At 32.9% G+C, this 13,325-nt stretch overlaps 2 protein-coding genes across 2 annotated transcripts; both read right to left on the bottom strand.

Annotated features, from left to right (window-relative positions):
- Positions 1–9,721: 9,721 nt before the first annotated feature.
- Positions 9,722–10,474, bottom strand: LOC149250277 (aspartic proteinase NANA, chloroplast-like). Its single transcript, XM_089453603.1, has one exon. It carries the CDS (start codon positions 10,472–10,474, stop codon positions 9,722–9,724), a length of 753 nt encoding a protein of 250 aa, XP_089309729.1.
- Positions 10,475–10,514: 40 nt separating this feature from the next.
- LOC149250276 (aspartyl protease family protein 2-like) lies at positions 10,515–11,315 on the bottom strand. The gene has a single exon (XM_089453602.1). The coding sequence runs from the start codon at positions 11,313–11,315 to the stop codon at positions 10,515–10,517; it is 801 nt and encodes a 266-aa protein (XP_089309728.1).
- Positions 11,316–13,325: the final 2,010 nt, after the last annotated feature.

Raw genomic sequence — 13,325 nt, 5'->3', positions numbered from 1 at the left:
AGTGTGTGTAAAAATCAGGAGTCGTAGTCAATAATTCTTAGAACACTTATCTAGAGAAAACCATTGATTGGAAGAAAACCTGTTATTTTCTCTTAGCCATAGAATTTCCTACTCTTGTTTTGTTCAACAGTGGGCCATTCTTAGGTTGGGCCATGAATCCACAAAGACATTAGCTTACAAAGATCCAAGCATGATACATAACCAATACTGAAAGAAAAAATGTCAAGGTACCAAACCCGACATCCTCCAACCAACATGCTTACATCAACCATCAACCCCTATATTGACCAACTAGGGATTTCTAGAGTCTTACGGAATCAAGAGTTAATATTTCCCTCACAAGTCTCTAGGAACCTGCCAATCCCTCACTTGGCCAAGGTACCAAACCCGAAAGCATTCAACCAATAAGATCACACCCCCTATTAGCCCACTCAACCCATCGTAGTGCACCCCACTTATCTAATCACAAAGGTCCCTTGGGTTGTGTCACTACCCTTCTAGGGTCTCCAACTTTGGTTGGCCAAGGATGTCTCAGAGCCCTGTGGCTTATAGGAGTTTCATTTTCCTTCAGGGCTCCAAGTACTCTCCAAACCCCACACACAAATACTTGACACTATACTCCTCCCTCTGTAGCTCCATCATTCCACAAGGCAACCAAAGGAGAACTGCACTCACAACACTATCACAACATGCATAGGTGTGACTTGTATCATTCTCTCATTAGCACCTTATCTTCCATAGCATTGATTGCACAAGACTACATGCATCGACTTCACTGGATTCCTAATCATGTTGTCAACATGTTCTTGGTTACATGTTCACCATTAATGACTACTAGGCATTTGAATTATGTTATAACAATAAACTACTCTAAGTCTTTATGCATCCACATCCATTACTGTATGCACCTAGCATATCACTATTTAATATATATTCAATGGATGTGCATCTTTGAATTATTTCATCACTTTCGTTTTTATCATTCCTATGTTATTATTCACATGTATATGAAACTTCTCATAACATTAAAGAAATATATTAAAACTAGGAAGAGATAAGTTAAGTGATGCCCCCTTAATACTTATGATTTCATCACTCGGCCATAAACATTTTCAATTCTATTGGGATGCTTTACAAAATCTAGTCATCATATTGTATTTTTATATTGCTACATCAAGCTCAAGTCGATCTTCAAGTAGCATCAATTTATTCATATATACAACACAATTATTTCACATAAGTACACAAGCATGCATAAAATAGTTTGTCTGAAAATTGTAATAAAACAACTTTCACACATTTCTCCAAATGCTTTTCATGCAAATAGGCATAAATCAGCTAGAATAGTACTATCATACAACAATGTTATCACCATCCACAAATAACATTTTCATTGGGAAATTTCATCAAACAATTTGTATGTAATGAATCACTAAACAATTTATACATTTCTTTAAACACTTCGCATGCAAACTAATATAACAACTTCCATGAGGCATATCTCCTAAATTATAGTAGTCCAAGTTCTGAAAACTCAACCAAATGATTAGTAAGAGTTCTACTCATTATGATCCAAGTTTTATCATTTGGAACCCCCAAAATAAAACGCTATAGTAGAAATTCCAACATGACCAATTTGATACATGGTTTTAGGAGCATCGAGGAGGCTTGAATTCCTTTGATAATGTCTCTGAAAATATCACCAACTTAGATCCATTTAACATTGTATCTATCATGCACTGAGAGGGATCAAATCCCTCGAGGTGCAAACCTTCTTTTTAGAGTGTATATTTTGCAGAAAGGTCTGCACCTCAAGGGATTTGATCCCTCTCGGCGCATGATAGATACAGTGTTAAATGGATCTAAGCTGGTGATATTTTTAGAGAAACAATGTCACATTTTTAGATTATCATTATTATGTATATGTTTGAGATTAACATCAAAATTCAAAGGAAATAGATGTGCAGAATTAATCCCCTTGCAAAGTCAAAATTAATAGGAATACCTATAATTAAAAGGAAATAGATGTGCAAAATCAATCCTCCTGCAAAGTGAAAATTAATAGGAATACCTAGAATTAAAAGGAAATAGATGTGTAGAATCAATCCTCCTACAAAGTGAAAATTAATACTCAACAAGATTGTCTCCCTTCTACGTCACCAACTAATTACTAATATACAATTACATATATTCAAATATATATATATATATATATATATTCAAAAATTACTAATAGATAATTGCATAAAATAATGTATTTATAATATTTATAAGAGGAAAAGATATATTTATAAACATTCAAAACAAATCAAAATATTCTTGAAGGAGATGCGATAATTGTTTGGAGAAACAAATAATGTAAATATTTTATAGTTCTAGCCACTCATTAAAAAAATCAAAAATACATTATTTCTTGACTTTGCTCAATAGACTATAGATAAAAGATCATCATTTCTTTTTTGAAGGAAATAAATTATTTCAAATATTAGAAAATAAACAAATATTTCAAGAGTAATCTTGATGCAATAAATTATTAAAACTACTCTTCAAGATATATTTATTAATGCATAGAGGGACACTATTGAGAATTAATTAGTTGTTAGAGGTTGTGATACCTAAAATTAAATGAAATAGATGTGCACTATCAATACTCCTGCAAACTATTGACAAAATTGTCTCCCTTATTCATCACTAACTATTTACTAATATATAATTACATACACATATAAAAATATAACACAACAATTATAACATTCAAAAACATTATCATCCAAGTCCAAACATATAAACACACAAAGCACTCAAAGCATCCAAACACATATGTACAAAGCATTCAAGGCAAGAAAAATAGACTAAATTAATGAACAGAATGATATGATCATGCCAAAGAAAGAAAGAAAAATGTGAATTTTGATGTTAATCTCAAACATATACATAATAATGGTAATCTAAAAATGTGACATTGATTCTGCACATCTATTTCCTTTTAATTCTAGGTATCGGAATTTCTGACAACTAATTAATTCTTAATAGTGTCCTTTCAGGTATTTACTAAATATATCTTGAAAATATTTTTCCTTAATAATCTAGAATGTCAATATTAACAACATCTAATGCATATAATGCAGGCAATCAAATAAGATTAGAAAATAACATCTACACTGAAGTCAAGGCATCTAATGCAATCAATCAAATGAGATTAGAATTCAACATCTACACTGAAATCAATGTGTCGAGTGAAAGCAATCAAATAGGATTAGAAATCTAATTCTACATTGAAATAAATGCATCTAGTGCAAGCAATCAAATAGAATTAGAAATAAACATCTAAATTGAAATCAATGCATCTATAGAAAGAAATCAAATAGGATTAGAAATCAACATCTACACTGAAATCAATGCATCTAGTGCAAGAAATATTCTTCCCTCTCTCTCCCCTCCATCAAATCTTAAAAAATATTTTTAATAATTTACAGTCTCAAGATTAACAACATCCAATCCATCTAATGTGAGAAATCAAATAGGATTAGAAAATAACATCCACAAAAAACTTAATGTGTTTAATGCAAGCAATCAAATAAGATTAGAAATCAACATCTACATTGAAATCAACTCATCTAGTGCAAGAAATAAAATATAATTAGAAATCAACATCTACACTTAAATAAATGCATCTAGTGCAATCAATCAAATAGGATTAGAAATCACCATCTACACTGAAATCAATGCATCTAGAGAAAGCAATCAAATAGGATTATAAATAGACATCTACACTGAAATCAATGCATCTAGTGCACATAATAAAATATAATTACAAATCAACATCTACACTCAAAATCAATGCATCTAGTGCAAGAAATCAAATAGGATTATAAATCATCATCTACATTGAAATCAATGCATCTTGTGCAAGAAATATTCTTCCCTCTCTCCCCTCTCCATCTATATCTATATCTCTCTTCATCTATACTTCTTTGGCTCTATACCTCACCCCCCCACAAACACACACGTTCTCTCTCTCTCCAGATATAACTATCTCTTCCACGCTCCTTCCTTTTGTCTCTCTCCTCATCCCTCTCTTCATCTCCCATCTATATCTCTATCTCCTTTTGCCTCTCTTTTGTCTCTCTATATCAGCCCCAAATCATACACACTCTTTATCCATATCTATATATCTCTCCCCCTCCCTCTCTCCCACTTTTATTTCTCTTTCATCCTTCTCTCCTCTCTCCCTCTCTCTCTTTGCCTCATCTCTCTGTCTCTCTCTTTGCCTCATCTCTCTCTTTCTCTCTCTCTCTCTCTCTCTCTCTCTCTCTCTCCACCTTTCTCTCTATATGTATTTCTTCTTACCGACCTCCCTCCCCCCTCCAGTTCCCTCTCTCTCCCTCCCTCTTTGTCCCTTTCTCTCCCACCTCACTCTATCTCCCCACCCCCTATCTTTGCCCTCCAAGTCTGTCACTACCTCCCTCCCTCTCTCCTCTCTCCTTCTCCCCCCTTCCTTCCATCTCTCCTTCTTTGTCTCTCTATCTCACCCCAAAACATACACACTCTCTCTTGTCACTCCCTCTCTCTCTCTCCACTTTTCTCTCTCTGTGTCTTTCTTCTTCACTCCCTCTCTCCCCCTCCAACTTCGTCTCTTTGTCCCTCCCTTTCTCCTCCTCACTCTCAAGTCCTCTCTATGGTCCTTCCCCTCTCTCCCTTTCTCTCCTACCTCCTCCTCTCTCTATGCCCTCCAAACTTGTAACTATATATCCCTCCCCCCCTCTCTCTCTATACCCTCCAACCTTGTCATTATCTCTCCCCCCCTTCATTTAATTCTATTTTAATTAACTCAAAATTAATTATTTAAAGCTAATTTCCTCAAAAAAATTGACTTTGACTTAATCACCAAGGTCCAATGGTCCAAATTTTCTTTTGAGACAATAGTTTACAGAATGCTTCAACCGCTATTCTAGCCAGAGACCAACATGACTAGAGACTCAAATGACTCTAATTTATAGATAAATCCTCCAAATGGAAAAATAACGGCTAGTTTTTTTTATCATTGTCAAAATAATCTTGGTCGTTGATAAATACTTCAAGATCTTTTAATCTTGGCCCTTGACTTCCTATTTTTGAAGAATTTTCGAATTTATCATTTAATTCTATTTTAATTAACTCAAAATTAATTATTTAAAGCTAATTTCCTCAAAAAATTGACTTTGACTTAATCACCAAGGTCCAATGGTCCAAATTTTCTTGAAAAAGACCATATTCCCTTTGTGGAGGACATTTAAAATTTGATTCTTTCAAGACCCACGATTTTTTCCATTTCGAAAATTTATTTTCCTAGACAATTTAATTTTAACTCTAATTAATTCATTTTCTAGCTTAGGATTTAATTTTAATTTTCTACAAAAAATAATTAATTTACGCATGAGGGGATTAAGTATTTTTCCAACCATCTAATACATATGATTTTTCATTTACAAGACTCAAAGAGGGAATACACATTTTTCTTAGACTCTCAAGACACATAACCTGTCTCCCCTATCTCTCTCTTACCCTTCTCTCCCTCCTCTCTTTCTCTCTCTCTCTTCATTCCTCCTCTTCCCTCTCCTTCATTGTATATCCTCCTCTCCCTTGTCACTTCCCCTATCTCTTCACCTCTACCACTCTATGTCTTTGTTCTTCCCTCCATATATATCTAGAGTTAATATGTCATGACAAATTAATATATATTATAATATAAAAAATTGAATATTATATTAAATTTAATATTGCATTAATCTAAAGTTATTAAATTTACTAATATTAATATTATAATATATTAATATTAATATTAAATATAATATCAATATTAGATTTAATGATGTTTTTTACATGGCATGATAGAAAAATTTGTAATAAATCTACATCAAATTAATATTTTCAAATATCACAATTTTGATGTGGAAATATTTGTCTTTAAATATTTTCATATATCCCTAGGATATGGATTTTCATTTTAAAGATTCATTTTTACGGAATGTTTAGTTAAAAGAAATATTAAAAGATTTTGGAGTAAGATTTTTTATTCTTTATGTTGACTTAACATTTTTCCTTTGATTTAAGAAATGGAATTGGCTTTAGTAATGAGTAAAAATGTTTAAAATTTTACCTAATTTGAAATTTCAACGTGGTAAAAAAATATCTTAAAGGTAAATTTATGATCCATTCAAATTCACTTGTATGAGAAAAGAACTATTAAAAGCATGAGATAATTTACTATCCATTCAAATACATAGTTATATTTTAATATTTAATCTTAGTCCATTGGCCAACATTAGCAGTAATTATTTTTATTATTTTTTTGAGACGTGACATGATGTGAACTATTAAAAGCATGAGATAATTTACTATCCATTCAAATACATAGTTATATTTTAATAATTAATCTTAGTCCATTGGCCAACATTAGCGAATTTATTTTTTATTATTTTTTTGAGATGTGGCATACTTACACAGCGGGGTCATACTAGGTTGTCGCCTCTTGGAGCAATGACCTAAGATCTAAAAGTTGGAATAGATGATTAATGAAATTTCCACTCACCATGGTCCAAGTTCTCCTTCTAGAACCTCCGAGAAGAAACATTATAGTATAATTCGAAACTACATGTTTTATGCATGAATTTAGGAGCATCCAAGAAGATTGACTTCCTTTGATTATATCTCCTAAAATATCATGATTCAAGATGTAAATATTGGACCAAATGATCAGTGGAATTCTCCCTTACTATGTTCCAAGTTAAAAGTTTTGGAACCTCCTAGAAGAAAAGTTATAACCAAAATTCTAACATGATATATTTAAATATGCCTTTGGGAAGCCCAACTTCCTTCTTAAAATTTCATAACCTATGATCTGGAAATTGGAAATCAAGGAGATTTCCCCTCGCTATGCTCCAAGTTTCAACTTCTGGAACCTCCCACAAGAAAAGTTATAGCAGAATGCCAACATGACCTATTTAAAAAAGAATTTAGGAAGCCTATCTTCCTCAACCAATGTTGTTACAAAATTTATTACTTATAAGAAGCTACATCAAAATAGTACTACAATTACAACCATGATCCATTTGTCGAAGTGTAAATGAATGTACATAAAAACTTGTTGGAAAGAGAAATTAAATGATCACATTTTCCACTAAACCATCTATGCCATAATTATCATTAACACAAATACATATTTATTAATTACATCCAAAAAAATATGGGAAAATGAAGTAGGGTGAGCCATGTTCCACCCCACCATATGGTTAGTTGTGCCACAATTTTTTCACAATTGGCCACCCGTTATACTATACTTTGATTTTTTGAGAAAAACTTAACTCGGGGGTATTTCACACACTTAAATTTAGACCAAATTTTAAAAGTGTTGTACATAGAATTACTCCACTTTTATTTTTAGTTAAAATTCAGTGATTCTTAATTTCATAGTTATATGTACATTCCCCAATTCCCCTAACTTACTAAATTCTTTAATTTTGTCATTATATATTTTTATACATTTTATATATATATATATAATTAATTAATTATTGTTCTTTATCCACCCAGACGTAATTGTCATATCAAGCTTAGCTTGGGGATCTATAAGTGACTGTTTAGAAAGATAATTTTACATCCCTAATAAGTAAACTCTTGTTATTTAACCAAGAAATATGGTCTCCATATTCTTGTCTCTCATATAGACACCTTTCTTATTTTATTCTTAAAGATTCCATATCTTTGCCAAGGTCAATCAAGACTTGGTTGTGACTCCATATACATATGTTGGAAACATTGAAAGGCTTCCCCCCATACTTTACACAAATATGCACTCATCTATATCAAATGCATCAAATTATAATATAATTAACTCAAGTTCAAATGGCATGTTACCCTTAATTAGTTTATAGGCTTGCAAGTGGACATGGTTTTTTTGTCTTTAGTTAGAATAATTTGTAAAGTTCATTGTTTATGATTCTTACTATCATCCCTCAGATACATCATTACTTTTTTTGTCTTCTACATCAGTTTGGCTAATGTAACCTTCCACTCATTCATTCAAATCCATCTAGAAGTCCTATAGACTAAGTACACAATTTGTGCACAATTTATACTTGATTGCAGACTAAGTAACATTTTCCAAGTTATACATAACATAATAAAAAATGACCAATAAACTCTTTAATCAATTGTCAGATTGACCTCCTAATCCTTCTCAAAAGAGATTAAGCAAGGAGGAGCATCACAATGTGGTTGATGAAATAAGGCGGTAAGGTGATGCTCATCATCTGTTGTGACTAGAAACCTCAAGTTCAAAAAAAAAAAAGAGAAATGAAAGAATTAGAGGAGAGTATAAGGTAAAAGAGACAGGAGATATCTAATAGCCATATGATGGAGGAAGTAGTTGGCTTGGTTAGCAAGTTAGTTCAGTCTTGTGCTCAAGCTACCAAGTATTTTAGAATAGTAGAAACTTACTAGATGACTAAGGCATTGGCCACCCATGCACTAGAACTGAGGTGGGTGGAGCTAAAGGACCTCTTGCATACAACTTGTATCTTCAAGATAATGTTTGAAATAGTCTACAAGGGCATGCGGGCCTGTCTGAGGTGGGGATTTTGGTGACTAGGGCTAATGGAGAGCATAAAAAGAATTGTGACATAGAAAGTTCTCATGGTTAAGGGCAAGGATTCTCTAACAACAAACCAAAAATACAAAATAAAGGCAAGTGTTGAGTGGTAAGAATGTCTTAGAGATAGTAGTGGAGCTTGTTATTTTGACATAGACAATGATAAATAGTGGTATTTTGAGCATGTGAAGGATCAAGCTAGTTAGTTTGACATAGACAATGATACATAATGTTACATGTGAAGGACATCATTTCTTAGTTGTCAAGCACCCCACTGAAATTGATATAGCAATTTTTTATATAAGAGTAAACAAAAATTCCCTTTTTATTTTTATTTTTAAAAATGTAAAATTTAATATAAATAATAAGAAAAAAACATCACAACTAATAAAAAAATTCAAAATTCAAAGAACTTGTCTTTTTTTAGGAAATATCTAGGCAGATCCGCTCAAATGGATCACATTTGGTCAGCTTATTAGCAGCACCTAACTTTGAGGTGGTCGAATAGAATTGGCCCCATGACCTCCCATTAGCAAGGTGCTTTAGCCACGAGAACTGGACCAATTGAACTAAAATTGAAGTAACCCTCTCAGGCTTAATTCAAATAAATTATTAACAATTTAAATAAATTAAATATTATAAATAATTGTTTTCCCATATTAATATCAATTTATAATTTCATGATCCATGTTTAAAAAAATAATATTTAAATAATAAAAAAGGTAGATGCTTGAGACAAAATCTTGAATCACATTGCACGATATCTTTAATAGAAGGAATAAGACTGGTTGTCAAAGAAAGAGAAAATAAGTGCGTAATAAACATGATAAATAATTCTAGATCTTGAACTTTTGTAACCCATAATTATGTAATAAGATTGTCTTTAAGATAAATAATTATTAATAAATTAACTATAAAAAAAAATATAAACCTATCATAAATAAAGTCTCAAAGTGTCACCTATGTAGTAGGTTTTGAAAATAAAAATTTAATGAGGTTTAAAATTTTAAAAACAAACTTGTAACTTATTTACAGTACGAATAACTATGAATAAATTAAATGTTATAATTACTCAAACTCTAAAGCAAAGAATTAAGATGGCAGGCCTTTCCAAAACAGAACTGAACAGTCAGCTGGAGCAAATCCAAGGAGAGATTTCTGGACATCGTACTGAAACAAGAAATTTTGCTGCAAAAGACTCCCAATAATATTTGGCGACCCATCTGAAATGGGTTTGAACCCTACGCATCGCACTCCTTCCTTCACCTGAAAGACATAGTTGTCAGAGGGCGGACTAAATATTTTCCCCCCACCAAAAACGATTGACAAATTTGGCAATTTCAGTTTTTTCACTCCCGATGTCTTGAAGCACAGATCAAGCTGCGCGAGTTCTTGTGTTGCAACCCTGGGATATGCAATGGCGGCATCAAAGGCATTCATTATTACATCATACGCCAATTTTGTGAAAAAAGTAAGAGAAGTACCAGAGTCTATAATTGTCCCCCCACTACAAGAATTCATATCCATCTTCCAAGCATTGCTGGATATGGGAAGACTCCTTCCATCAACGATGATTCCCTCAATTCCAACATAATAATCCGATGCCCTTCCTTTCAAAATAGGGGTATACTGAACGGGCTTCTTTAAAAACTTGGACGACTGTTGGAGAATATCTCCGAAGACCAGCGAGTTTTTCACTGTGAGGGGATTCAGATAGTCTCTTAAGCAGAAAGAAAACTTGCCTCCATATAAAGGGAGAGTTTGTTGAGCAAATGAAGTGAAAGCTTGACCTAATCCCAGCACGCCTCCGGAGCTCACAGGTGAATCCGCAGGCTGGTTCTCCATTCCGCATCCCATCAATATACTCTTTCCCCCATACTGGTTGTTATCTGTGGACTTCAGGGTTATGGTTTCCCGGATATAAGGGCCGCTGGTGGTGGTGCCATCCATGTAACGCTGGCTGTACTTGCACGCCTCCTGAGGTCACAGGTGAATCCGCAGGCTGGTTCTCCATTCCGCATCCCATCAATACCCTTGTTGCCCCCGGCAACTTAGCTTTGTCATCCGTGGACTTCAAGGTTATGTTTTCCCGGATATAAGGGCCGCTGGTGGTGGTGCCATCCATGTAACCCTGGCTGTACCTGCACGCCTTCATGGAACCATAACATGCTATCGATGGGGTTAGAGAAACGGCCCTGCAATCTAGGGAATTACAAGGAACATATGATAAAGATGAGGATTTTCTAGGCTTGAACGTGGGAAGGGGCTTTGTGGTAGCAGATCGGATTTTGGGATTGCAATTCACCCAAACAAGATTGCTGCCTGTGTCTGGAACCATGAGAACCTTCTGAGGAGGGGTTCCCACGTTCACCTCTACAAAATAAAGAGCAGCTCCCATTTCTAGTGCACCAGAGCCTATTGGCATTTCAAAGCCTAAGGTTCCAAGTCTCCTGTGATGATAAGTGGACGTATTATTCATGGATTGGGAGGACCTTGTAATTCGCATGGAGTCCACACGTAAAAGTGCTTGTATCATCTCATGCCTGCTTCTTAGCTGCTTCTTGTGGATCATCTTCATCTCCATCTTCACACTTATATCTCCACCTCCATTTGCATGTTGCAGCAACCAGAGACAATGCAGGATGAAGAGCATCAGAACCGAGCCATATTTCTCCATTTTCATCATTTTCGTACGAGCTACTTAAAATTAGTGTCACCCAGCCCATGAACAGATCATACTTGATGGTTTTATTTATACTTTACATCAATATTAAAAAAAAAAAAAAAAATTACTACAATTTTCAATAAATTAAACCAATAGCCAGGGTGTCAAAACAATATTAAAAAAAAAAAAATTACAACAATTCTCAATAAATTAAACCACTAGCCACGGTGTCAAAACAAATAACAATATCCTTCGTTTTATTTATACTTTACATCGCTATTAAAAATAATAATAAATTATAACAATTTTCAATTATTTATACTTTACATCGCTATTAAAAATAATAATAAATTATAACAATTTTCAATAAATTAAACCACTTGTTATGGTGTTAAAACAAAGAATAATATCTTTAATAGTTAAGAGTATGTGTTTTTTCTTATAAGTTACAGGTTTAAAATTAGAGAAATAGATTATGTATACCATGTTTTTATAGACTTTATAGTCAAATCACATAGATCTCTTGTCCCACAAACAAAAAAAAATCTATACACTAATTTAATATCCTGTTCTTAAAAAAAACTAATATACTAATTTAATGTAATCTTAAAATTAAATAATAATAATTAAAATTTACAAAAATTCATTAATTTCTTATAAATATTTAAATCACTTAATTCATATTACAATATACCTAACTTGACATAAGAGATGTTAGAAGTGAATTAAGAAAGCAAGAGGAAAAGGAAATTGCCCAACGACCCTACCCATGGACGATGTCAGTGTGGAGAAGGTCCTCATTTGACTTGCAATACTCTATTTCCAAGCTACAAATGCCTCTCGTGACAAGAGGTGCAATATGAGAGTCAATGGGTATTTGTAAAACATATAAGTTAAAAATGAACTAATAGATGACAATAATTAATTGCTATAATAATGGTTTTTCGCAGATATAAATAATATTTATGTATTAAAGATTATGATATTTACATATTTAATATGATGAAATTATTATTAATTATTTATATTTAACATTTTTTTAATTCAAAATTATTTTATTAGATTTTTAAAATTTTATAATGAATAAATATGAAAATTCTTACTCTCTTAGTCTTATTTTGATTGAATTTTTTGACTAGGAGAGCAATGTAAAAATTAAGAACAAACTCCCAAGATTTACATAGTAACTAAGAACAAAAAGACCATAAGGCTCATAACACAGAGAATGAGAATACAACCGATAGTAATCATGGAGCATCAGGGAGAGTTGGTGTATCTCTTGCACCTAGTGCATATGGAGGTTGAGAGTCCCCATGAATATGAAACTCTAAGTGAGCTATGTGCCCCTCCACTTGATCTAGATGGTCATTAATGCAACTTTCATTCCTCATTGACGTTGTTGTCACTCCAAGAGACAACCTCAGATTGCTTACAAGACTAGTGCCTCGGCACATCTAGATTTTGTGTATCTCAAATGATTCTCAAGAAAATGGAGACATCACATATGTTCTCTCTCTCTATATATATATATATTAAAAGGAATGGATTGGTTCATTCATCCAAAGGTGTAAGTCATGTATTTTTGGTACCTCTTCACACATGGAGTTCACATAAATATGTGCATAAAATAGTGGAGGCCAGTAGTTCAAGGACTTACAGTTTAATAACATTTTTTAGAGCAATGAGAGAGGATAAGAAGAAAGAGAAACTCATCACATAGAGCTTAAAGCATCAAGAATTCTACATTTAACACATAGAGCATGAAGCATTAAGAATTTCTACACTTATTTGAATTACGGGTAGATATAATGGACCAAGGAGACACTGAATGCTATCATTCATGTAGCACAATTTTAAAGATATAATCTCAATAATCCATAGAGGAACATGCATTAATGTCAATACAAATGAATGTGTGAGGAAGTATGAAATATTTCTAGCAGCTATGATTGCATGAATTCACAGAAGAAACATTAACATAATGGGTTTTAACAGAGGGATAACATATTGTAATACTCAAAGGGGGAATCA

The sequence above is a fragment of the Pinus tabuliformis genome, chromosome 7, assembly GCF_031772625.1.
Source record: "Pinus tabuliformis cultivar Carrire ecotype Pingquan chromosome 7, CPIR1, whole genome shotgun sequence".
NCBI lineage: Eukaryota > Viridiplantae > Streptophyta > Pinopsida > Pinales > Pinaceae > Pinus > Pinus tabuliformis.
Note: the sequence above shows the minus strand (reverse complement) of the source record. Positions and strands in the feature narration are given on the sequence as shown.